This window comes from Balearica regulorum, chromosome 2, assembly GCF_011004875.1.
Source record: "Balearica regulorum gibbericeps isolate bBalReg1 chromosome 2, bBalReg1.pri, whole genome shotgun sequence".
Classification (NCBI taxonomy): Eukaryota; Metazoa; Chordata; class Aves; order Gruiformes; family Gruidae; genus Balearica; species Balearica regulorum.
In genome coordinates this window covers 47,104,484-47,130,769 of record NC_046185.1, presented here as the reverse complement: position 1 = coordinate 47,130,769, position 26,286 = coordinate 47,104,484, and the positions used below count along the sequence as shown (strand labels likewise).

The 26,286-nt window shown below is 42.1% G+C and overlaps 1 protein-coding gene across 5 annotated transcripts in view; it reads right to left on the bottom strand.

The window, feature by feature from the left end:
* The window catches only part of NOL4 (nucleolar protein 4), a 200,650-nt gene that overhangs the window by 158,546 nt on the left and 15,818 nt on the right, over nucleotides 1–26,286 (bottom strand). For all 5 annotated transcript variants that reach the window (XM_075744150.1, XM_075744151.1, XM_075744152.1 and 2 more), the window contains exon 2: nucleotides 5,640–5,789. In XM_075744150.1, coding sequence (XP_075600265.1) covers nucleotides 5,640–5,789 — 150 coding nt within the window. The remainder of the gene's footprint in view (nucleotides 1–5,639; nucleotides 5,790–26,286) is intronic.

The following is a 26,286-nucleotide window of genomic DNA, read 5'->3' as shown; positions in this document are numbered from 1 at the left end:
CTTTCCTCAGCAAGAGGTCAGAAGAGAAGGCTGACATAGGAAAGCAGATATATTACTGCTGGGAGTTTTATCAAGAGCTTGCTACCCTGCTATACTGGGGAAAATGCTGTTCCCTCTTGTGCTAAACTTGCACTTCACAGCTCCCTTCCCTCCCTGCGTAACAGAAGCCGTTTTCTGTGAGGGAAGCGATGGGGAACACCTGCTAGCGGGACCACTGCCAGGACACTCAGCACTCGCCCTTTGCGAAGAAGCCAGAACAAATCCATAGGGTAAAAGTGCACGGGGCTTGGCCGTTTCGTCGTGCACACAGGAACAGCACGAATGCAAGGATTTAAGTGTGTTAAGGTCCTGCACAAATCTCATATTCTGCCGCTTCCCCAAGGACAAGGTCTGCCCTGGACGGAACCAGCCAGGCCCTAAACCTGCTTTAACCCTGTTTGATCAGAGAAGTTGTACTTGAAGGAGGTGATGTTATTTCACAGTGCGTCCTGTCAAAAAACATGTTGCCTGTGATGCTCAGAGGGGACTCGCAAGCACATTCCTGTTTTGGGAGGGGAAAAGAGTCACACCATGTTTCATAATCTGAGGAAGGTTTTTCTTAGGGTAACAGGAAAGAGGGATGCTACTCAACAGCCTGATCCCAAACCAGGAAACATTTATTACTGCAACAGCTGGATGAAGCACAGGACCCCAGATATTGCCCCACACCTAATAGACTTCTGTTATGCCTCAGATGTTATATATTTATGTAGTACCTATCTGATCAGAGTCTTGCCTCAGGCTACTTTCCCTTGACACATCAATATCTCCCCCATGTTTTACAAGCCTGTTTCTCTTCCAGCTCATCAGCCCAGTGCTCTTTTTTCATTCATGGGTTGGGAGTTTTATTAACTGACCCATTTCTCCTGCTCAGACATCACAACCCTCACTCACAACTCAAGTTCAGTGCTGTAACATTTCAAGGCTTTGCAGGGTGGCTACGCAGGCTCAACAGGCAGATATTACATCATCCTTCACAGGTAAAAATACTCAAGTAGAATATGCACATAGAATTTAAAGTCCTTAAGATGGCTACGAGACTTACACAAACAGCTCTTGGGTAGATGATGCACTTAGTTATGGGAAACTTTGTCCAGATACGGTATACAAAGGTGAGGCAGTTACTCTATTGTTTAAATGAATGAAAATAACATCGTTTTTAAGAATATTAAAGAAAGTAAAGAAAATAAAATCTATTCTGAAATACAGGGCTTGATCACTAAAACTGGCCTACCTGTACCCATAGCTGGGCCTGAGAGGAGACAGAGATGTTTTCCATCTTCAGTCTCATCACAGACTGTTTGAGTTTCTTGAAAAATATAACAAGGCTATTTTTTTTCCTGGTTTGCACTGAATCACAACAGTGTTCTAACAGCTTGAGCCTGTTGCATGATGCTGCTTTTCCCAAACTTTTCCCAGTTACTCCTACCTCTGATATACCCCTCAGCACTCGAATTTAAATTTCAGAATCAGCTGAATGGTTTAAGTCAAGAAACGCAGCTCTACAAAGGCACAGAACGCCCGCTATGCGCTTGTTGCACACTTTTCCCAATACACCAGACGGATTCTTTTCCTGAACGCTTCCCTGATGTGCATCCCCGTCTCCTCTTTGACACCGCGGTTCTCCTTTCAGGGTGGGATGCCTATACAAAAGTAAGTTCTTCAGGACAGAGAGGGAAAAGCACTATCCCAAAGCAACGCAGTTCCTCTAGGACACTGAGCTGTAGCAGCGGGTGCTAACAGAGTCACCCCAACGAGGATCCTTGGTACTTTCTCCCGCCCGCTTACCCCATTCCTTGCATCAGCATGTTTCACCCCACCTCCTATGGAGCCCGGCAGAGGACCCAGGGAAAAAGCAGGGGGAGCAGGGACCTGTTTGGGCACCGGCGCTTTCCTTGGCACCAAGAAACGTGCTCTTTTCACCTTCCGCACCTTCCTAGTCACCTGTGCCCCTGCTGAGCGACCGACTCGGCCGGGACTTGTGTCACACATCCTGCCTTTGTGAGAGAATTATCTCCCGGTTTTCCCTGTTTGTAAACGTCCCTGGGAACCGGGGAACTAGCCGAGATTACAAACATTGTATTAAGTATTCCGTCAGTCTGGCGTACTCCAGATATGACTTAAAGTTCTTGGTTTCGTTCTATATATATAAGCCAGGTCTTTTTTTTGCTGGTGTAGGTCTACCTACAGTTATGCTGGCAAGGAACACAGGCCGTCAATCTGATATTGTATAGAAGTCGGGCACTTGAAATGAGCACAAAACCTGTCAGTTAAATGGGAAGCTCACTCTTTTTTGCGTATTTTGAAGGTTACTCTTCAACATCATCTATATAGACTTTGTAGGATTCCCTTCTCATTTTTTAGCGTGCAGAGAAGAAGCAAATGGGACCTTATTCTAAACTTAAATATTGAAGCACAGATGCTTTCCTAATTAATCTATAGAGTTTGTGCCAAGAAATCTTAAAGTTTGAGTTTGGTACATTGCTGCCCCAATTAAAATATAAAGGCTCCCTTCCAATACACTGTTCTTTTAGAGGTACCGAGCATCACATCCTATTTATCTTCCTGTGTAGCACCGCTGTAGGAAATCCCACAGAAATCAGTTGTAAAAATGCCATTCATTTCCACACAGTTAACATAAACTGTGCAGTCAGTGCAGATTACAGATTCACTAATTGAGTTTGTAAGCTGTTCTGAACATGCTTTCAGAGAGACATACTGGTGTATTTTAGCACTCCAGAGTCTGGGATGATGCCATCAAAAATTAAAAAGACTCTACCTATTCCAAATTCCTAACTCTATATAAATGCGAACAGTAGTTAATTAAGTCACCTTTGACAATTTCACTACCCTTCTAATCATGCTTGAGTGCTATTCAAAATTTTGAGTGGAGCAGGTTCACTATTGAAAATAGAGACACACATATAAGCAAATTAATTACTTGAAATCAATATGTTGCAATTCTTAGGGCTGTGCCATTAAGTTTTTAGAAATACTCAGGTTCTGAAAATCCATGACAATATTTATGAACTTCAGAAGTTTAGCAATTTTGTACCAACATTGTGGTGGTTTTCTCCCTGTCATTTCTCTGTTAAAATGTTTCGGTTATCCAGCCAGAAAGCAGAAGCAATGTGATCATCACATGCCAGGAATTATGAATAAAAAATAGCAGTTGTAGCATACAGTTTGTGTTTCCTTCCTGTAGAAATTCTTCACTCAAACTATTTGGTGAATACTTATGCATGATAAATACACTCACAGATCTCAAGGATGATTCACTTTTGACATGCAAATAAAGAAACAAGACTAAATTAATCTTGTTCCCAATTCACTTAATAAAATTAAACCCTACCAAAGTATTTCAGTTTGATTTATAAAGCTTTTAGGCTACCGTGTTTTGGGAGACACTACCTCTTTCCTCCTGCAGTCCCACAGAGGAGATAGATAGGTACTGCGTGGCTGGCTGGAACAGACCAACACTACATTTTCATGTACAGGTCCAGTAAAGGAGCATGCATTTCCCCAGTTAGTCTGGTACAGTTAGAAGCATGTTTACTTAACCTAATTCTCATGTTGAGATAGAGAGCAAGAGTTGATATTAGTCTGTTCTGGAGTCTTTTTTCCTTTTTTTAATCTATGGCAGTCTTTAAAAGTTACGTATGTGAATCTTGTCCTTGGGAAATAAGACTCAATGCCCTCAATAAACTAATATGCAATGAAATGAATGCACAAATATTGCAGACTCTGGTAATGACACAAACTTACATTTGGGCATCCTTATCCTCTGCTCATAATGACGTAATAAGCTCAGGTCTCATTTGCAATAAAAGTTGGCATCAAGTGAAACTACTGTGTAGGCTATTGAATCCGCACAATTAGTTCTCCTCACAGAAGATACACTAGTTGTCTTTCATGCTGTTCACAATAAACAAATTTCTTTTATTTGACCTGTAATCATGGGATTCTTACGGTAGTAAATATTATAGTTGGCATGTATTTGTAGGATGATGACTTCAAGTATTGTACTTATAGTTGGCAGTATTCCTTATGCTTGTATATTATTCTATGAAGTTTGTGACCTATACCTTTGAACAGTTTACTGAAGTAAAACAAAATAGAAAGAGAAAGGTCAATGAAAATATTACTTTTCTAATGCTTTCTAAAAGAGAAGATACCAAGTATCAAAATGGCTGATGTGACAGATGAAAATGAATTTAGGTAGTTTGTGTTTGTTCACCCTGGAATAACGCTCCAAGCCTTACAAAAGCACACCCAGATGATTGATATCTTCCTTCATATATCTATCTTAAGGTCAATACCACTGGGAACAAATTATAAGAAATTTTGCCAAGAGCTTATCCCACAACAAACCATCTGAAATAGCCTATAAATAAAATATCTGTGAGGGGATTCATAGATACATAGTAAAGATTGATATATACCTGAAAAAAAAACAGTAATGGAAAAATAGCTATTTCTTACGGCTAAAATTGAAGATATGGGTATCAGAAACCTGCAGTTCCCCCACATTTTGGTGACCTCTGATGAAAAATGGCTGACACGACTGCAGGTTGTTTTTACGGTGAAGAACATTGTGTTCAGGGTGACAGGTCACCTCGGGGCCCTGTGCAGAGTCCCCCACCGGCCCCATCCGGCTGGGGCCGTGCGGAGAGGTGCCTCGGACGCCCTGCACCCCGGCCGGGGCTGTGGGACAGGTCCTGGCTGGGAGCCCTGCCCGGCTGCCCTGGGGGAGCCCCCGGTGCTTCAGCAGCTGGAAACAGCTGGGCAGGTGGATCAGGATCAACCGCTGAGCATGCCTAGCACAGCACTGCGCATGGAAGTTGGGCATCCAAATCCAGGCAAGCGCATACATTTTAAGCACCTTGGGAAAGTGCAGTAAATGTTTCATTAGTTCTCTGTAAGAAAAGAAAGTGTTATATTTGTGCCACAAACTGCAAAAGCAATTTATAGCTATTTTAAGAAAGTGGCTGAACTGGTTAGGTCGAGCAAAAATATGCAATTAAAAATCTTAGAAATAATCATTTCTCTCTACTCAGCCAGTTTATGCAGATGTGAGAGCTGCCCTCGCACTACTTCTCTCATCGTACCTAGTAGCTTTCCGGCCTTTTGAATCCAAAAGATATTTACAAGTTTTCATACCGTTAAACCATTAAGTGTACTTAGTCTGCAGCAATAAACTATAAGGCAACTTCATTCATATCCTGACGTACAGCACCTCATTAAGCAAAGTTGTGGCAATACCTTCTAAGTCTTATTTAAGACTTCATCCATTTAATAACAATGAATACAGAGTTATTAGAGAAATTGTCAAACCATTATAGAAAGAATAAATTCTCTGCTTGTACCAATGAGAAAATCTCTACTGAATTCAATGGATCTGGCCTTTATTACACAGAAGATGTTTCTTCTAAACTGTCTGTTTTCAGGCATTATTGAAAGACCTCTGAAATAAATTTGATGGTGAGGGTCACAGTGCTGATCCAGTTGGAAAAAACACAAATCACATGCCATGTAACTAAGCCCAAATAATTCACGCTTTTAGAGACTGATGTTCACTTTTAGTTGGTTTTTTTACTTACTGCTTTATACGTTCTCTTTTGTCCAGCATGTTTTCTGATTTGTTCTCCATTAGGCCCAGTTTCAACATGCATGGAATAGATAATGTCAAAGAAATCTTCTACGACGGCTACCCGCCGTAAAGACAGCTTCTCATCTACACCTACTCCATCCTGAAAAGAAAAAAAAAGAGAAAAGAAAAAGTAAGGAGGATGGGATGAATAGATAAATTATGATAAACATGGGACGCGTTCTCCTTTTTTAGCAGGGAGTTAAAGACCCTTCCACTGAGATCTGAAGGTCACCCACCCTGTGAATGACAGAAACAGTATTGTAGGAAAGCTGTATGCTCAGAACGATCATATAGACCCTCGCAAGCAGTCGTTTTGCCAAGCCAGGGCATTTGGTCCCTTGATAGAAAGAGATTTATTTTAAAAATGAAACAAAAGGTATCCGTGCTTCTTTCTCCAAATGCACAAACAAGATTCAAAGGCAGAAGCAGTCCCAAACACGTGGCACAGAAATGCATTATGCGTCTGTTAATAAGAACGCAACAGCTTTTATCCTCTCGTTGCCCTCCCAGTAAATCTGTACCTAGCATTTCATAAAGGTATTTAATAAAAGGTTTTAATTCACAGGTGACAGAGCTGACTGTAATTATGAATACAAAGGAAGTTGTTACAAACAATTTACCCTTGCAAAACCTGCTTGAAAAGGAAGACATATCACAATATGAGGAAAAGAAAGGGATGTTTTTAAAATCTGTGATTTTTGCACACAGATGTCTGGCTGGAACAAGTGATAGAAAAGTGAGGACACCTACCATCTGATTTTCAAAAGTGATAGTGCCATGGTAGCTAAAGACTTCTAAACAGAAACAGTCCCCAGCGTCTCTGAAATTCATCAGTGCAGTTCAGTTCCCACCTTTTAAATAGGACCATCCATATGAGAGGTTTTTTATTTTACAGTTGTCTATGGATTCAATTCTAATGAAGGGGCAGGAACTGGGACTCTTGTTTTTCCAAAGCAGGCATCTATCAAGCAGGCTGTGTTTTGTAGTACAACTTAAGTATACGAAGAATAAAACAAGAATGGCCAATTCACTTGTACTCTTGTACTTCAACACAGTATTTGAATTTACACCTCTGGAGGCAGCAGTGTCACCTAACCTGCAATGTGTATTTTAAGCAATAAGGGTGCTCCATACTTAACACATTTGATAATACCATTGCTGCTGCTGTAATTCATGCCACTTATTTACATTGACCCTTTTGTGACAAAACACATACAATTATTGCTGCAGTGACCAAATAAAGACAAAAGATGAGAAATTAAAAGGCATTAATTATGTATGACTCCCAGTTGCCGTCCCCCTACTCATAACTTCTTACTAACCCATTCCATTAAGTTTGGTGGATGTGGACAAACATGATGTATTTTTCCCACTGCCCCTATTTTTCTTCCAGCCCACTTACTTTTACGTTTCATAGAGTTCATGGAAAGAACCCAAAAAATCCCAATGGCTCCAAAGAACCCCCCAGGGTGACACAGAGTAGCTCTGACACATTCCCAGTAGTGATGGAGAAATTGCAGTGCCTTTATAGCATAACTTTCTAAAAGTGCATGACTCCAAATGATATCAGGTTAGGAGGTGGTGATACACTACCAGCCACACAAGTTTTGTCCTGTCCTGCTCCAGTATGCCCAACCTTCTTCAGAGAGGTCCCTGTCCAAAGCTACGTGATCCCTTCCATTTGCACAGCAGGTTGTGCTCTTTATTCCCGGGAGACAGCTGGACCAGAGCAGAAACCCTGCACGTGCGTAATGAGAGGACTGCCATAGTGCTGGTGGAAGTGACTGTGTTGGGGATTCAGGGTGGAGGAAGACGAGGAATTTGCAGTGCAGTCTCCACCACAGGTTAAAGCCTCAGAGAGGTCAGCTGGGAACAGTTGCTCTGAGAAGGCATTGAGGCTCCCATCCCATGAACAGTCCCTAAAATTTCACTAACCGTCAGCTCAAAAATTTTGTGGCATCATGACAGGTTCTGGTATCAGCATCATTAAGAATTTGCTTGGTATTGCCCACCACTATTGCTCACTATTTAAAAAAAAAAAAATGCTTTAGAGATGGGCCCAACATAAAGTCCAAATCTTAACAGCTTTAATCTTTAGGGGAATTCACATGTGAGCTCTGTAGGGGTTGCCCATCTTCAATCATTATTTTCTCACCACCCAAACGGCACGGTAGGATCCCTAATGATTTCAAACACTCTTATTATGACGACAGTGTTATCTCACACTGCTCTCCGAACACTCAGAAGTTTATAGTGTTGATTAACTGATAAAGATTTAATCTGTTTATTACTAATGAGTTTTGTTTTAGGAAATTTCCTACGGGGAAGCTCTCTATCTAATTAAAGAGAAATGCATTACAACAATATTAATTTAAAACCTGAGATGCCACCTCAGCAGAGCTGACACATGCAAACATTAGGAAGACATTCAAAGAAGAAACTCAGAAACTAAACTCATTTTGCTGCTTTTGGCAGCCATAGTGTGCAGTGCTTTTTTTTGATGGTCCTCCTACCTCCCTCCCCGGACACTGACACCCAAAGGTAGGGAGGCATGATGTGGGTGTGTTCTTAAAGCTGCATTTCTCCATCCAGTTGAATAAAACAGTAAGCATTGCTATTACTTCTAAAAATACAAGGAAGTAAAACTCTCTGTCATGCCTCTTAGTTGAAATGCCAGGAAATGAATACAAACTTTCCAAATCTTGTCAGTCAAAAAAGAAAAAAATTGTTTACACAGAGTGGAAACTGCTTCAGAAGAAGACAGTGCTATTATTTAACATCTGTACTTGTAACTTCATCATAACTTTATCTGGTGGGACCTGGACATGACTGGGTCAGGCTTCATTCTGCCTGGTGCTGTAAGGTAGACCTTGTTTCAGAAAGCCTGCAGCGCTGCAGTAGGTGCTGAGATGCTGTAAGCAAGCTGTTCAGTCCCTCTGGCAACACGCAATGCTGTGCAGAGACATAAGCCTCTAGCTGCAGAAGCAATACACCAGATGAGTAACTTGAATAAGGTAGCTACTCACTGAGATTTTTGATATCCTAATACTGACATACCAGCAAGTAAAAAGCTGGGCAAGCGATGCAACACCAAATCTCCATTTAAACCATTACGTCTCTGAAGTGGACGCAGTTGTATCAGGCTTTCCTGCCATATGTCATTACAGTACACTTTTATCCTGAAATTGCTATTTGATAAAGGCATTAACAAAGCAGCTCTACTTTAGAAGCTGGCTTTGGGTAAAAATTTTCACAGTGCCTAAGGGGACATTTTTTTAGCCTCAACTAAGGCTAAAAAGAGACGAATGAGGAAATACATGATAATGCTATTCAGATGTCTGAAAGGCTATGAAATGTCCACAAGGGACAGGACAAGTAATAGCTTTAAACCACAGCATGGGAGATTTACATGAGACATTGGGAAAAACTTACTACTGATGTGGATAGTCAAGTACAGTAATAGTTTGCCTGGGGAGACTGTGGGATGTCTGTCACAGGAGGATTTTGAGAGCAGGTTAGGCAAATATCTGTCAGGGACAGTTTGAGTAAATCCTGTCTTGCATAGACTAGATATTAATTGAGTTCCTTCTTGATAATTCTATGACTGAGAAGCTTAAATGCCACTTTCAAAGTGACTTCGGTACTATCAACTCTGGAATAGCAAGGAGGATATTTATAAATCACTGAGGTATTTTTAGGACTTTCACTCGTCATGGCAAGAGTCCAAGCCCCACTTTCAAAAATGACTTAGGAATGGAAGCCTCACTGAGTGTGTCACTTAGACTCTTAAATCTTTGAGGCTGAGTTCCACCCCACTTATTCCAGCCATCACAGAGGTATGTCCCTATCCTAAACCAGTTGTCTCAGATTCCTCTCTGACCAGCAGCGTGACAGGCACTGCCAAAATACAATTCATCCTTATAGTTGCTGGAATGGTTTCAATCTCTACCAGTGAGAAGTTATTTAATTTTACTCTTTGCATTGCAGAGATTCCTGTTTACTCTTGGTTTTATGTTTATTCAGTGATCTTCCTATGTTCTTAGGATACAAATAAATAGATGTTTCTTTTCATTTTCAGCCCCAAAAATTCCATTTGCACTCTGAGATTAAAGTTTTATGCTTGTTTGGTTTTAGATATCTACATAAAGAATAGATTTCTGGACAGAAGTGACTTTTTCAGAGCGTTGTGCACCTCTCAGAAAGCGCTAAGGATCTCTTTGAACAAGGATGCTGGAGCAGAGAGTCAGTCTCTTTTATTGAGGTGGAACCTCCAGGGCTAGTGGGAGTAAAAAAGGGGAAAAAGTTTGCCAGTGAAGTGAACAGATAAAACTCTTAGTCAAGACAGCAAAAAGATCTATTAAATTAAAGGTTGTCATTTTTATAGTTACGTTGCAGAGGAAAAAAAAAATTTAATACAAGCCTTTAAAATTAAAGCTACTGAAACAAAAGTGCTTGCAGTTCCTTGCTTGAGAAAACCTGCACCATCTCATGTTGAAACTTCTTGTGGGAAATAGGTGTCATAAAACACCCTCTTGATTTGTGAATAAATATAACTATCAGCATCTTTACAGTGTTTGAAAAATATTCCTATAAACACATGATAGACTGAAACAGAAAATAAAAGTAAAGGCATGGTTGGCTGTTTTATAGAAAATGTTCAGGTCTATAAAAATCTCTCTTGTAAAAGCATCAGAGCCAGAAGCACCTACAAAACATCAGGATGTAGATGGACATAACAATGAACCTTAATATTTCATCACATAACTTAAATCACATACAAACGCAAGACTGCTTTGAATGCAGAAATACGATGCGTAACATTTTTCTGATATACATCAGTTCAGATGACAGCAGAGTTAAAGCACATTTGTGTCCCCACACCTCTGCTGCCCAGCATCGCCTTTTGCAGTCTTGAAGATGCATTTCCAGCAGATGGGAAGCAAAGTCTTTTGCTGACTGAAACGTTGTGCTCTGAACAACCTATATCCTTACCAAAAGTTTTGCACATAAACCCCCACCTTGTTAGTTGTTTATATGTAAGGAGCTCCTGACATGGTGTATGTGAGTGTTTTACTCCCTTTGGATTCAGCACTGGAAAATTTTGTATTGTAAATGTTAGGAGTGGTAGTTCCTGTATAACATGAGTCTCATATACTTGTCTGCAGAAATCAGTTAAAATAAATTATCAGACTGAAAATCCCCTTATCCATTATTTCCTTTATCTGCTTGCTCAGTAACGGTAAAAATATTAATATTTAAAAAGAGGGATGACCACTTCAGAATGTCTCTTACTCCCATAGAAATGAAAAAAATCTAGTTTCATCAGGGCACTGATTTGGATTCCCAGGTTATTAGTATATCCATTTGAATATCTAACTCTTTCCTGTCAGCTCAGTATAAATCCACAACAGATCAAAAGTTCTTAGTATTTGATAGCTATTATTAAGCAGCCTAAAAATAAATAAATTGATCATTTCTATCCAGTTCCTAATGGAAAGTCTCTATAACAGCAAAAGGGGTATTTATTATTTAAAATTTATTGTTTCTGTTACTCATTACATGATCTGTTTGAACAGCAAATCTCATCTTTTACCAGCAGATGGAGACAGGAAAAATCAGAGTTATACTAAGGCAGATACACACCAGAACCATTTCCAGCTGACAAGTGCTCTCTCTGGAACCTTTAGAGCAACAAACCCTACAAAGACTAAACACTGAGCTGGGATACAGCAGCAATGAGTCAAACTAATTGTGGAAACAGATCATGAAAATAAAGAGAATCAAGTGAAAAAAAATGGCAAATTAATATGCCATTTGAGATGAGAGACTAAAACTAAACAGCAGAAACAAAGTTTGGGGATTTTATGAAAGCTGTAGGTGTGTCCTCTGACTGTCTTGATGGGGGAGCTCAAGAGACCCAGTAAAGATAAAAAAGATCAAATCAATACTGAGCAGAAGTCCATTTCTCCATTATCTCTTGGACCAGTTCAGATGATGGGACAGCACCAAAGCAAAATCTCTGTCCACAAATAAGGGGTGAATGCTGACTGCCATATACATCTAAAAGATCTCACCTAAAAGGAGCATCCTGCTGAGTGAGACCATCATCTGGTGTGAATCCCTAGCTCTATTAAATTAAGCCCTCGTGATTAGAGATAATGGGTTATGAAACCCAACTTGCCAAACTGCAAAGGGAAGGTCTGCCACCTTTCTTTCCTGGAAGTGTAGTCAAATGGGCCTGGAAATCATTTCATGACAGACGATGTACCTTCAGAGGCCCCTTTGGCATGAACAGGATAATAACTTGGCCAGTGGTCTCTGAGATAAATATTTAAAGCTCTTTCCATATTGGAGAGGGGCAGAAACTTTTCTTTCTCATCTTTCTTCAGAAGTGTGGATGGATAGGCAGACCTATCATCATCAGTGTTAGTGCAGGAGAAGAGCTTGGAAATGAAATGTGGAACACGTCTACGGACTCTCGTGTCTCCTACTGAAAATAAGCACGGATATGGGAGGCAAGAGGCAATTTCAAAAAGCTGCCTTAGACCAAATGCACCCAGAGCCCTGAAGGAATGGCAAGAGAAGACCCCAGTGACAAGTACAAGACAGGCAGAGCCCTGGCTGCAGTTTACTCTTTGTTGTTAAGTTGTAGTTAAGAGTTACTTCTTAATTCAGGTCTGAATACTGTTTTCACTCAGCACACTAACACCTGATTATTTTTTTTTTTCCTTAGGTGTTTAAACATTTACACAACCACTCTGAACAAAAACGGGTCACAAGACAGGCCACATTTTACTATTTGTGAAGTCTGTTGCTGCAGGCTAACCAAACACCATGAGCTGTATCCGTGTCAGCAAGCGGGGCAGCACAGGAGCCGCAGATCTGTAGAGCAAAGCAGTTGATGCCAAGATGCTGAACTGAAGACCGTGCGTATTTCAGGCCAGCTCAAACCTGGTCCCCTGCACTGGACACCCACTAGGTGCACACCCACTAGGTGCACACCTGGAACAAGTGCAGCTTTCTTTTACTGAAAGGAATCCAGTTCCTGCACTGAAAAAAGCCACAAACCACTGCCATGTGAAACGAGCACAGTGAGCACAGCCTTTGTTTCAAAGGCCCATTCCTCTTCCAAACGAAAATGCCAGTACAGATGCAGACATAGCTTCCTTCATAAGACAACGAGATGGGATTTTTCACACGTGCGCGCTGTGGTGAACATCACCCGAACTGATGGGTAAGGTACTTAAATACCTAGCTCAGGGACACACATGGGCCTGGTGTGGCTGGGGAGAGCAGAAAGAAGCTGGACACCTATTGTGACATAGAAACCATATTTGCCACGTTACTCCCTCTACCTGCCTCCCCCTCCAGAAAATTCTTGCCTACTTAGCCTGTTAAAATGACAGATGATGCTTCCATCGTTAGATGCACAGTATTATCACAGCTGGCCTTTTTTGTTTTGGTTTGGTTTGGGTTTTTTTTGTCAGAGAAAGCCAATTAGTGCTGTATTCTCTCTACAAAAGTATGTTGAGTTGGTGTATTTAATATAGGAACAATTAACCCAAGCATTAAATGCATCATATTCAGTGAAAAGTATGGGACGATTCCAACTAAACCAAAGTTAGAAGTGGACGGAGTGAGAGGAAGAGCATGTACAAAATCTGTGGGGAGATGGCAGTTTGCACTTCAAAAGTGAACAATTGTGGTCAATTTCTAACACCAAAAAACCCAAATTAATTCAGCAAATTGCAATTTTTTTGTGATTAATTTGAACTTAACTATAATTTACCAATGAACTCTTCGTTTTAAAAATCATCTAGACAATAATTTCTGATCTTAGGCCATTTCTGAATAGTTGGTTCAAAAGTCTGTATTTTAAAAGACAAGCACTATAATTATTTCCTTTCTTTTTTATAATCAGCTTGTATTATTTCCTGTTCCCTGAAGGATGCTGTCTCTTCTAGTGGGTTAGCTTTCTATTAGAAATAATTAAGTTTTGAGTCTGCTGTCTATTTTTTTGAAAATATTCACTAAAGTTCTGGAAATCTCCAGCACACTTCACTTGCCCACTTCAAACTCACTGTTTGGTAAGCAGCTGAGAGCCAACAGACCTAGCTAGGAGACTAAGGATAACTGAACAGAGGAGGAGTGTAACATAGCCAAATTTAACTGAAGTTTTTGTTTCAGCTCACATTCATGATCAAAGTTTTAACGCGTTTATTCCTTCTCGATGACTCGTTAGAGGATTCATCTAGGTATGAGGAACTTCTACCAGAATTTTCTGTAACTGTATGAATTCTAAGCAACTGCAATTTTTAAGCTTAAAAAACTGCCAAGACTTCTGTTCTACCATGAAACAGGATGAAAGTGTGTGGAAATTCACCCCATTAAAGTAAGCTGTTATTCTTTTACTAAAACTGAGCATAGAGATAAGTATTAGGATAGTTATAAAATAAGATTTCTCCTAAGAGACACCAAAAAAAGTTCAAAGAAGTGATTCTGAGCCTGGTGGTAATCTTTCTGTGTACAGATTTCTTCAGTTGTTCAAAAAATTGTAAATACACCACCAGGCTAAGCCAAAAAATAGGATGACAACTCAGTGAAGCACAAGTGACCAGAACGAATACTGCAATTACATTCCCTTTAAACACTTCTTCGTGTCTTTCTACTCTTCATACATTTTACCTGCTCTTTATATCTGCCAAGCTGTAAACAGTTCCTCCAGGACTTTTCCAGAGAAGACTGCAGAGCCAAGCTAAATGCTGAGCAGGGGAACTGCCTTTCCAGTCTCATGGGTAAGCGGGAAGGGTCAGCTACTCCTGGTGAGTATTTTGAAGGGAAGGGACTTCAGCTCCCCACTCTGACAGTTCAGCACACTGTACATTAATTTCCATGAAACTTTGTTTCTAAAAGTTACTAGCAATGACAATACATGCAAAACTTAGTTTGACTTTCATCTCAAAATAGACAGGTTTTTGTATCTATACAGCATTTTGGTGAGCATGAAAAGATTTGCTTTTCCCAAATATGAGATTTACCAGGATAAAACAACTAATCCTCTTCAAATATTTTTCACTGTAGGGGATTTTAAAATGAATGGGTATGGATCCTAGAGTGGATGTTTGGTATGTTTTGAGTTTTCTCCTAAATTATAATATCTGGTATTGTCATCAGTTCAGCAAAAAGAAATGGGAAAACTACTAAATAAATGTTAACTATTATAAACATTCCTGTCCAAAAAATGAACAGCTACACAACTATATTTTAAAGTGTGCTATACTTTACAGGTATTCAAGCACTAGAGGAATGCAATGTAGATCTATAATGCCACCTTTTTTCAGACTGATGAAATGCAACTACCGTACGCCAAAAGTAACCTAATGTTGCCGTGAAGCTTAAATAATGAGAACTCCTTACCCCAAAGTGCTGCCTGTGAAAATAAATGTGTATTTTTAAATTAAATTCCAAATACCCATAAGCCTCTGATCCAAGGGTGTTTGCACAGGGAGCTTTTTTAATAAATAACGTGAAATGCAAGTGCCAAGAGTTACATACTACAATCAGGTGCCAAGAGGATACCACACCACAGATCAACACAATTCAGTGACAAACTTTAAAAAAAATAATAAATTGCTTCAAAATCCTAGTTAATTGGCAAAATACTTCAAAAAGTCAGGGGAACAGGACGGATCAGAAGACTGCTAATGGGATATAGTGGGTTTGTGTATAGATCTCTGGGTTAGAGAACCATCTCTGGGTATAGAACTCCAGCAAGGGCTTCCGTCCCTTAAAGTTGCTTCCACCTTCCACCTGCTGTCTACTGGAAGGAGCCCTGGGGTGGCGGGGAGATGAAGTCTGTGACTTAATCTCTCCTATCAATTCACTTGCTTATGTGAAATGAGTTCACAGTCTCAGCACAGTTCCCAGGGGACAGCTGTCTCCATCACCAAAACCACTGCTACAACAGACCATTAGGTGCCATTAATCGGTAACCTCATTAGCAACATCAGTAAAGACACTGGGGATCAGATTTTAAGCTGCACTGGTGCTGCACAGGCAGCTTATGTAGAGACAGATGAGAAAACATCAGTGGCTTTGCATCACTCGTACAAAACCTCGGCGCTGATACAACCCAGGCGCTGGTTCAGCAACCTCGCTTGCTAGGCAAAGCGCAGGATAACGACAACGGTCCCCAGCTCCAGGGCCAAAGGGGACAGGAGTCTCCAGGGCACCCCGTGCTCCACCCGTGGCCTGGTTCTCTGACCACATTACCAATACGCTTCCCACGCGGGAAGAAAGCTGTTTGCTGCAGGGAGCAAAGAGGTACTTTCCAGACTAAGTATTCCTGGAGTATAAACTAACAGTCTCTCACAGGGGTTCCTTCAGACTTCTGCAAGGGCAGGGATTGTGAAGGGGCTCACTGTAATTGCACAGGTAAGGAATGTTACCTGACCAGGGATACAGGCCACTGGGGACGCAGCGGTCAGATTAGTACCAAATCGAGTGCACGGCTCTGCGCTTGGCACGCTGACTTCTGCCTGCAGGCGGGTTTAGCCGCAGTGGTGGTACAGCCCTGATGATCTACCAACATAAGCAGGAACTGTATGGGGAATTAGGGTCTGTTCTCAGATGAAGCAACAAAGTACCTAGAAAAATCAGGCAAAAAGTTGGATACACAGTCTCTCCGCCAGATCTGAAATGGAAGCAGCAAATGTCATGTCAGATATTGGCACTAAGTTGTCGGTGTAGCCTGCAAACGCCATGAACCAAAAACCATGTTCTTCAGGAAAATCCATTATGAGGAGTGCAAGAGTTATCCTTCCAAAAATACATTAGAAAACCCAATTTTTTGATCCTATCTCAGATCTGAGGGAGGGCTTGCGCACTCAAAAGTATCATCAAACTAAATTAGTTGGTAAATAAAGAATATTGCAGTTTTTTAATTAGTTTTGTTAATATTTGCATGTGTGTGCACAGATCAGGTTTTACAAAATGAAATGACCCCAGCAGACTTATGTGGGGCTCTTTAACAACTTATTTGTTGGCTTTTTCTTTAATTAAATTACATTTCCCTAATTCTATTTTTTTTTCACTCCTACAACAGCACTTTTCTCTCCTGGGTAACCTAGGCAAGAAAAAGGGCCAGATGCAAAAACCTGTGTTTCTCTGAGGAAGCACTGTTGCAGGTAGTCAAATCATAGAATCATTTACACCAATCTTTTCTCCTTTTCTTTTTCCTCCCTTCCCCAATCGTAAACAGAGTCCACAGCATGAAGAGGCCAATCCTTGCCAGCAGAACCAAGTTTTGAAACACACGGCTCAACCATATGTTCAGTCCTGACCATCGTGATAGTTAGGAGGCTGACATCTGCAGATGGAGAGTTCATATCACCATTCAGCACAAACACGCTGCTACTGTACACTGAAGTCAATATTAGCCAGACTTTGCTTAGGAGAAATTTTCAACACTGGTCTACGGTTTCACCTTGCCAATTAATTTTTGCTACAGTGATGTAAATGAAACATATATCTAAAAAGAATCTAAGAGAAAAATGCTGGTGGTGATTGCAAAAGGGAGCCTTTACGAATCCTTTTGGGAATCTCCTTTAGAAGGAAAGTAATTCTGTATCAAATATTATATTGAAGCTGTTCATGTGACAGAAAACACTTGCTAATATTACACATGATGAGCCCTCACGAAAGCCCACCAAACTACATTTGGCCTGTGGGGTTATGCACAAAGAGAATACAAACAACTAAAACAGTCTCCTGAACGTCTTTGAAGACTCAGTAGACTCAGTTTTTCTCTAAATAAACTCTATCAATCTTTCTTTCTGTAAGCACTAGAAGAACGTAAGTCTCTCTTGCCTTATTTAATGCCTTTCTGAAAGCAGTGAGAATACTCAAATATTTGTGGGAGTGATATTGGTTCTTCTCACAGAAGCAGTAAGATAAAATGCATTTTCCCCACTGCTTCTTACTTTTTCTCCCCCTTGCTCCTCCTGTCAGGCTATCTGCAGCTCCTCATGCAGTCCAAACACTTTTTTCAGGGCTTAAACAGATTTACGGTTAGCAATTTCCACTGGGACTGCCTGCATGTTCTCTCAGGCATGCTCAGACACCACCACTCATCTGAGGGCTAGGAATCAAAATCTGTTGTCTGTTCTGCCACTGGCAATGAATTTCAGTGGGTTCATGCTTGTTGTGTCCTTCGTTCAGACCTTTACTCCACAGCGATCACCTATACTTAAAAGATATGCCTCCGTATGAATTTTCTTTTAAATGTTTTGCAGTCTTATCGAACATGCACATTTATCACTGATTATAGAACAGGAGAGCAAATGGAAGTATTTTCCTTTATTATGTTGCTTTGAAGCTGAAACAGACATAGATGTCTGGACCATAAACTCCTAGTAGAAAGGGGTTAGATCTTCAGTTACCTGACTTTTACTTAGAACATTCCCTGCATCAAATCTGAAGCACACCCTAGACAGCAAACAGTTCAAAACAATGATAATTACAAATTACAACATTGACTTTGCAAACGCTGTTTTGTTGGGTAAATTCAGCTTCTTAATTTTTTAGTGAAGATAAGAGGTACACCCCAGTTCTGATCACTAATGATGCTGTCCACCATGCCTTTTCTTTCTTTAACAGAATTTTAAAAACCCAGTCAAATAATGAAGAAAAACATATTGTTTCCTCAACAGTATTTCAAAAACAGATGTTATGAATAAGTAGGTAACCAGATTTACCCAACATCTAGTGCATGATAGAAGACAGAAAATCAGATTATTTGCAAGTTAAAAACTCCCTATTAATCAGATGTTTGCAAGTCTCTGCCTTAATGTAGGCCTTCCCATGAATTTACTACCATACGGTATTGCTTTGCATGCTAATATTAATATATGTAAAGCACAGTTGATGAAAGAAAAGGAAAGATGCAGATGAAATAGTCTGCTCTGTATAATTAAAGTTCATGATTATTCTTTCATATCTGCAACAGTTAGTATGCAAACTATATGAATCTTCATAATTATTAGTACAATTCGGTGCTCAAAACATGAACCGAGCACTATATTAACTTTTTTTTTTTGAGTGTGTATCCTTAGTTGCACTTTCTCTCTTTACATAAAAAGAATAAAAAGTTTTACATTTCTCAGCTGTTTACCAGAACAGGAAGAAAAGTTGAAACATAGTCTTAGAATTCAATTGTGTATTAAATACAGCATAATGACTGTATTATACATCAGGTTCACCAGAATTTGGCACTCCGTCTCCTAATATCTTAGTTTAAACTAGTGTGTTCAAACTGTAGCAAAACCGTAATTCACCAATATTAAGTGACTTGCCCATTTTCTCACTCCTCTGTGTATACTGGCTATATTAAGATAATGGGACACAGCACTCGGATGTCTTCAGTAATAATGATGACAATAATGTTTCTCTTCCTCTCATTACGTACACATGCTGTGTACAGTTTGACTGATGGACACGGGCATCCAACCCAGAGCCAGCTGTAATTCACGGTTTAGCTTGCAACGTGCTACGGAATCTCTGGAGATGACTAGTACTATACAAAATCAGGGACGTTACAGATGAAAGAAAAATCACATGGTGATTTAGCCGCTCCCCTGACAGAAAAAGGACTGTCTTCTGATGCTCATGATGGACTTTCTTCTGTCTTGTCTTAAATGACTCTTCTGAGGTAGCTTTCACCAGTGCCTCTGAGAGACTATTTTACAGACTAGTAGAGAGGTAAATACAGGATCTTTGGCTGAGCCCGTGCCAACCGCCTGCTACAAAAGGTTTGCAGACTGCTGTGCTGCTGTTCCTTATCTGTGTTCACTTGGAAGACAGACACGATACTAACGCTCTCTAGGACTCATTTGGGGAACAGAGTCTCTCTGCCATACTAGATCATAACTGCTGAGAAAGAGTTAGCAAGGGCCTCTCGGTGGCAGTGAGAAATAGGTGATCACCTCCCTAAGGCTTTGCCAGATCACTGTTTCCAGCCTAGCTCTCAATTCCTGCTCTGCTCCTGCCAAAACCAGCTTCTCTTGCAAGGGAATTCCAGCAAATTCTTTCTTCATTAATAATAACATAATTAAAAATCCCATTGAAGACTCACATTGATTTTAATAAACTATGGCTCAACCTCCCAAATTGTCCTATTCTCTCTAAAATGACGCTCTGCCTGGAAAGGACTATGGACACACCATCATCAGCTTCAGTTCCTCAGCAAAACTGATACAGAGATCACAGTTTCACATACACGTTAGAGATGGCTAAGGGTATAAAGCTTCAAATCTGTGTTACAAGGAGAGCCAACATCTATTTTCATCTTGCTGACAACATGAACGACATTTTTATTCTGCTGAACAAAACATTAACAAGGATTGAATTTGCAAATGTAATATTTTGTTTCTTTCTGCATCAATTCAACATTAAACTGCATCTTCTGAGATGCTGCTGTGCCTACAGGAATCTGCAATTTGCTTTTCTCAAACCTTCACCTTTTCCATACATCAGGCTTGATTCTACCTGGACTACATTTCCCAAGACACACTGTAGAAGGACATCACGTGTATCATGAAACATTCAGTAAAATCGAGGATGCCAGTGTAGTAGGAATTCTTGTATCACATCTCTCTCTTTGTAAATACATTGCACCCACTCATTTGCTTGCACTTTATAGCAACCACTATCTGCAAATAACCTAAAAGGCTTTGCAGCACTTGCACCAACAGATGGAGTCAGCTATGTGGACTGAATATGTACTTTATCTACATCATTTAAGCCTTGTCTGCTCTAAGAGAAATATGCTATTACTTTATTGATGAATCACACCTGCTACCCAAACCACACATAAGGCCAGATCTCTCTCACTAGGAAAACTTTAAATTCAAAATCCTACAACTGCCAAATCAGCATGGATCACCAAAAAGATGTTAAAAAGACCACGCAGACAAGCCCTGTTCCGTCCTGTGCAAATAGCCTATTACATTACTACATTTTGAGTGTTACAGTCTTTAAACGGAAATGACACAGTAATTTCCCATCAAATCAAATCATTTGTAGCATAACTTTTCATTGGGGATATTCTGCATGTATCCTGGAATTTGCTTTCTGGGGAGACATCAGGCACAGCTGCATGTCTGGTAAATATGTGTGTTTGGTTTTTATGTATGAGTGTGTGTGAAATTAAATTCAATTTGATTCAATAATGCTTTACTGGCATGGCAAGCTGGCTAAACATTGCCTAAGAAAAATGAACAGACTCATGAGTGTCACTAGCTGGTACAATGCATTTGGGATGGGGTTTCATTCTGTATCTGGGATTTTATCCCACCTATCTATTCACCACTACAGCCCATTTCCCATCTTGCTTAGTCATTTTGAACAGTAACCTGCCATCTGAGGGTACTTCACAACACAATGCCACTCTCCTTCTCCAGAGGTCATAAATATTTTTTCTTCAGGCTTTTTCACAAACACATTTTATGCTGATGATACCCAAAAAAATCTTTCTGAAACTCCCTCAGATTTTGGATGTTGAAGAAAAAAAGAACTGCTCCATTTCATTTTCTCCTATTAGATCTGCTCAGCTGCTCCTTTTTTTTGTCTTTTTTTTTTGTCTCCTGGTTTCCTCTTGTACCTTACAGACATTCCTTCTCCATTCAGTGTATCTGTTCCAGCTCTGCGTATTCCCTAAAATAAAGACATCTACTAAGATGACAGCATCCAGTATAGCATCCTATTATTTGCACTCATCCTTCCCAGACCTCAGTTATACTGGGTATCATGAGTTACAGAGAGACAATCATAGAATCATAGAACCATAGAATGGTTTGAGTTGGAAGGGACCTTAAAGATCATCCGGTTCCAACCCCCCTGCCATGGGCAGGGACACCCTCCACTAGACCAGGTTGCCCAAAGCCCCATCCAATCTGGCCTTGAACACTTCCAGGGATGGGGCATCCACAACTTCTCTGGGCAACCTGTTCCAGTGCCTCACCACCACCCTCATTGTGAAAAATATCTTCCTTATGTCCAATCTAAATCTACTCTCAGTTTAAAACAATTTCCCCTTGTCCTGCCACAACAGGCCTTGGTAAAAAGTCTGTCCCCATCTTTCTTATAAGTGTCCTTTAAATATTGAAAGGCCACAATAAGATCTCCCTGGAGCCTTCTCTTCTCCAGGCTGAACAACCCCAGCTCTCTCAGCCTGTCCTCACAGAAGAGGTGCTCCAGCCCTCTGATCATCTTCGTGGCCCTCCTCTGGACTCACTCCAACAGCTCCATGTCCTTCTTGTACTGGGGACCCCAGAGCTGGACGCAGTACTCCAGGTGGGTTGTCATGAAAGCAGAGTAGAGGGGGAGAATTACCTCCCTCAACCTGCTGGTCATGCTTCTTTTGATGGTGGTGATGATTATAATGGTTTAGAAAGAACCATTGTGATCAACTCAACTGATGCTACATATAACTCAAGCCATATAAATTCTCTGAATTAATTCTTGCAAGTTATTTATGCTGTAAGTATTGTAGCAATTTATTTTGCATTTTTGGTCCCATGGAAATCAACCTATTAGAATTAGGGTGCCAGGAAATAATGGCATAGATGTTTGCTTTCACATTTGAGCCTCCTGTGCTCCTGCGTTACAGCAGAAGGAATGCCTTCTGGTTGTGGTGAGATGGCAACTGGGAAATACAGTCTTCAGCGAGCCATTTACTCGAATGCTCTCCTTTTCCAGAGTTCGCTTTATGGTGCAGCATATTCATGCAATATTTTCATATTAAGCTTTTACAATCTGATTTGTAAACTTCAAAAATGAAGCTTCTAGATGCCCCTATTATGAAGCTGAGCTTTATACAATTTAAGATGCATTCAATGTTCCTATCTCTGTAATTAAATTTTAGTCTGGTTTTTGTTATTTTGAGCACCTTTTGAAATTTTTTTCAAAGAGCTTACTAGGCATTATGTTGAAAGGATTCTGCTGAAATTTTATCCTTAATTTTCTCATCTTTCATATTTTTGGCCTTTAAGAATAATTATTTAACTGATATTTGAATTAATGAAATAGGGTATGGGAAATCATTAAATTGGTCTGAAAAATCTTATGATTTAGGAAAAAACATACTCCTTTTGTTTCCTGCTTTCTAAGTCTACAGGGTCCACTTGGGACATCTGCAGAGTTTAAAGTGAAAGTTCTCCAACAGCAGCCTGCAAGACAATTCGTGGTTTATACATTAACAGTATCGGTCTCTAGAACCACACTAACCACCAGCATTTTATACACTCATCAGTCAAAAGCCTGATAATGAAATACCTATGGTCCTTGAGAGATTTTGAGAACTGACAGGGAGTTGTTGCTACGACTGACAATCTCTTCTATACACCTATGAGGATTACTAAATGATTTTTATCTGACTTTTTTTAACACAAAAGTAGAATTTTCATGAGCATTTGACTGGAGATGGGATTTTTCAAGAAAAAATGACAAACACCATGGGACTCACAATGAAACTGTAACAATTGATAACACTCCATTTTTAAGCTATTTTAACATCTATAAAGAGAAAGCTTCCTGCTCTTTTTTACATCAACATCTTTAGAATACAGATGCGGTTTTGTGGTTAGTTTTTCACTAAGGAATTCAATTTTTATTTTCATGCGTGATGTTATTATTGGTCAGGTATTTTACTATCTTTTTAGGTCTCAGCTGCGTTCTGTGGGAGTCCTCCAGCTGTATTCGATGACACGCAATCCAGCATTTAGTGAAGCTGATAAAAATAGTTTTCTTGTATTACGGCTAAGAGAGAAAGCTCTTCTAGTACCTGGGGATAAGGACTTTCCTCCAATCCACCCCCTCTTCCCAGTTCGTGGGCTGCCCCATTCAGCTACATGGAGGAAGAGACACAAGTCTTCTTCACAGGGACAGACCTGGCTTCAAAATACATCAGATTAATATTTGCACATCAGGAACCCAAAACCACATTTTCACATTGGAACTATATGCAAACATTTTTATTGCCCGTAATAGCCAGTTTAGCACCTTGAGGACAAAAAGCTGAGCAACGCTAATTTTCAGTGATAGCTATAACTATACACTATGCTACATACCATATAGCTGCATACACACGCAGTGAGAGAGTGCCAGGGCTGGTAAGCAAGAGGCATTTCAAGTGCTGGGTTCTGGCAAAAGCAGAAAGCGAGGGTGAACACCAGCAGTGACAGCGGCGCAAGGTTTTATTTCCATTCCCTGCACCTCAAGTCATGCCAACCACGACATGTCACTATTTACAGCAAGTATTTGTAGCTGCTGTGCCGTTGGGCAGCCCTACATCTGCCAGCAGGGTCTCATGTGGCATCACGTCATGGTACGGTGAATTTACTTAAGAGACTTGGGGCTTGTTTCCAAAGACAAGGGCTTCCCTACGTCAAACCGCTAGCTCCCGGAGGCCTGTGATGTCCACAGGCTAGACAGCCATAGCGCAAGTGTGCTGCGGGCATCCGGGACCACCCTGATTAAACAGGTCCATCTTGCTGCATCCGCACACCAGCACCCATCCTCTGCTGGAAACAGGGCGGGCTAGCATGGAAACCCACCCACACCACTGCTCCAGACAGAGGAGCGTATCGCTCACCTACCTCCAGTGCTAGCATTATACTGGGTGCTGCCAGTGCCAGCAGTAACCACCATGTTGGGCAGGCACAGGGCATTTGCTGCTCTGAAAATACACCGGAGCACCTATTTTACCTCACGCTATTATCAGCCCGCATGTTTAACCTCTCGGGTGCTGGCTAACGGCTCCGCGGGGCACAAACCGAGGCCCGGCGGCCGACGGGATAGCGGCTGCGGGCCGGGTCGGATCCCCCTCCGCCCCTACCAACCACAGCCCTTTCTCCGGAGAGCGGGCACAGCCTCGCAGGGAGAGGCTCCGCGGGAGCCAGGCCGCGCTGCGGCGGGGAGCGGGAGGGAGGAAGCAGGCGAGGAGGCGATGGCCGGGCAGGAGCCGCTCTGCGTCGCCTCAGCGCCGGCGGCCGCACAGGTGCTGCCGCAGCCCGTCGCCATGGGAACCGCGCGGCGCGGCAGGGGGGGCGGTGCCGAGGGCGCGGTGGCCGGGCCGGGCCAGGCCCCCCCCTCCGCGAGTGGGAGTGAGGAGCGGGGGTGCGTGTGTGTGTGTGTCCCGGAGGTATTTCACTGTTACCATAGGAACAGGCGGGGGGAGGCGATGGCGGCACAGCCGCACCCTCTCCCCGCTCCCCCCTCCCCCGTGCCCTCAATGCCTGCCCAGGCCCTGAATCAATTAATGGAGCCGCAGCGGCGGCAGAGCCGGCACCGGGCTGGGGGGTGGGAAGGCGGCAGTGGCGGCGTGGCCCTCGTCCCGGCCCCCTCCTCACACACACACCCCCCCCAGGGCAGCCCCCGCACCCAGATGGCGTCGCGGCCCGGGCTGCCTCCTGCGGGGCGGCAGCGGACCGCGGGTCGCGGCAGATGGCCCCTCCGCAGCCGGCGCCGCTCGGCTCTCCCCCGTCCCCGGCAAGGTGCGCCCGGGGAGAGTTGCTCCGGAGCGCCGGCCGGCACCCCCGGGAAGAGACCCGCGGCCTGTGCAGCGCTGGGAGAAAAGGGGAACAACAACAACAACAAAACCCCAACCCCTCACGGCGCGGCGGTTGTTTACGGCACCATATGGCTGCAGGGGGAGGGGTGAAGGAAATGTCTGCCGGCTGCCGAACCGCTGCGCTCATTATGTCCGATGGAGTCACGGTCACCGCGCCTCCCGCCAGCGCCCGGCCCGCCGCCTGCCCGCACCGCAGCCCCGGGGGCGGGGGGGGACGGGGACACACGCACACGGCTCCCCGCTGCCTCAGCTCCCATCGCACACACGTTTTGGGGTACGGCGTGTCCCGGAGCGGAGGGACCCAGAGAACCCTCAGTATTGCAAGGGATGGTTTGAGCTCCAGGGAATAAAACTAAGAGTGGTCTGGCTGCTCTTGTGTTGATAAACATTCAGCCCCTTCCCCAAAGTCCGTCTCTATTTCTGTTACAATCTGTGTATATCCTTTGTGTAAAGAGGACCGTATGCGATACAGCTCTGCGTTAAATCACAACACTGCAACACTTGAAACGTAAGAGGAAAAGGCAAAATAAAAACAAATGTCACCAGCGTTTTTTGTGCTGGGGTTTGAGATGAAAACCTGACCCGTTTCAGGGCATTTCTGTTTATCGTTGACATGTATTAAGAGTTGGAATTGAAGTTCTGGGCATCAAACACCGCAGCGAGATCCACCAGCGATTAATGCTATTTTTTTTTTTTTTTTTTCGAGTGAGGCAGTCAGTCATTTCAGAGTAATCCTTGCTGCGCAGCACTGATGGAGGCACGCTCGGTGCAGCGCATCCTGCCTCTGGAGAGCTTTCTCGGCTAGGGGCAGGGGAAATGCTTTGAAATGGCTTATGTCTCTCCTCTCAATGATTCATAAGATAGGTGCTGAACCTCGGTATTATTAGAGAGATAAAATCCACAGACTATGGGGTCTGATAATAGGCAACTCTACTGCTATCCATATTACCTTCTAAAATTGAAGGATTGA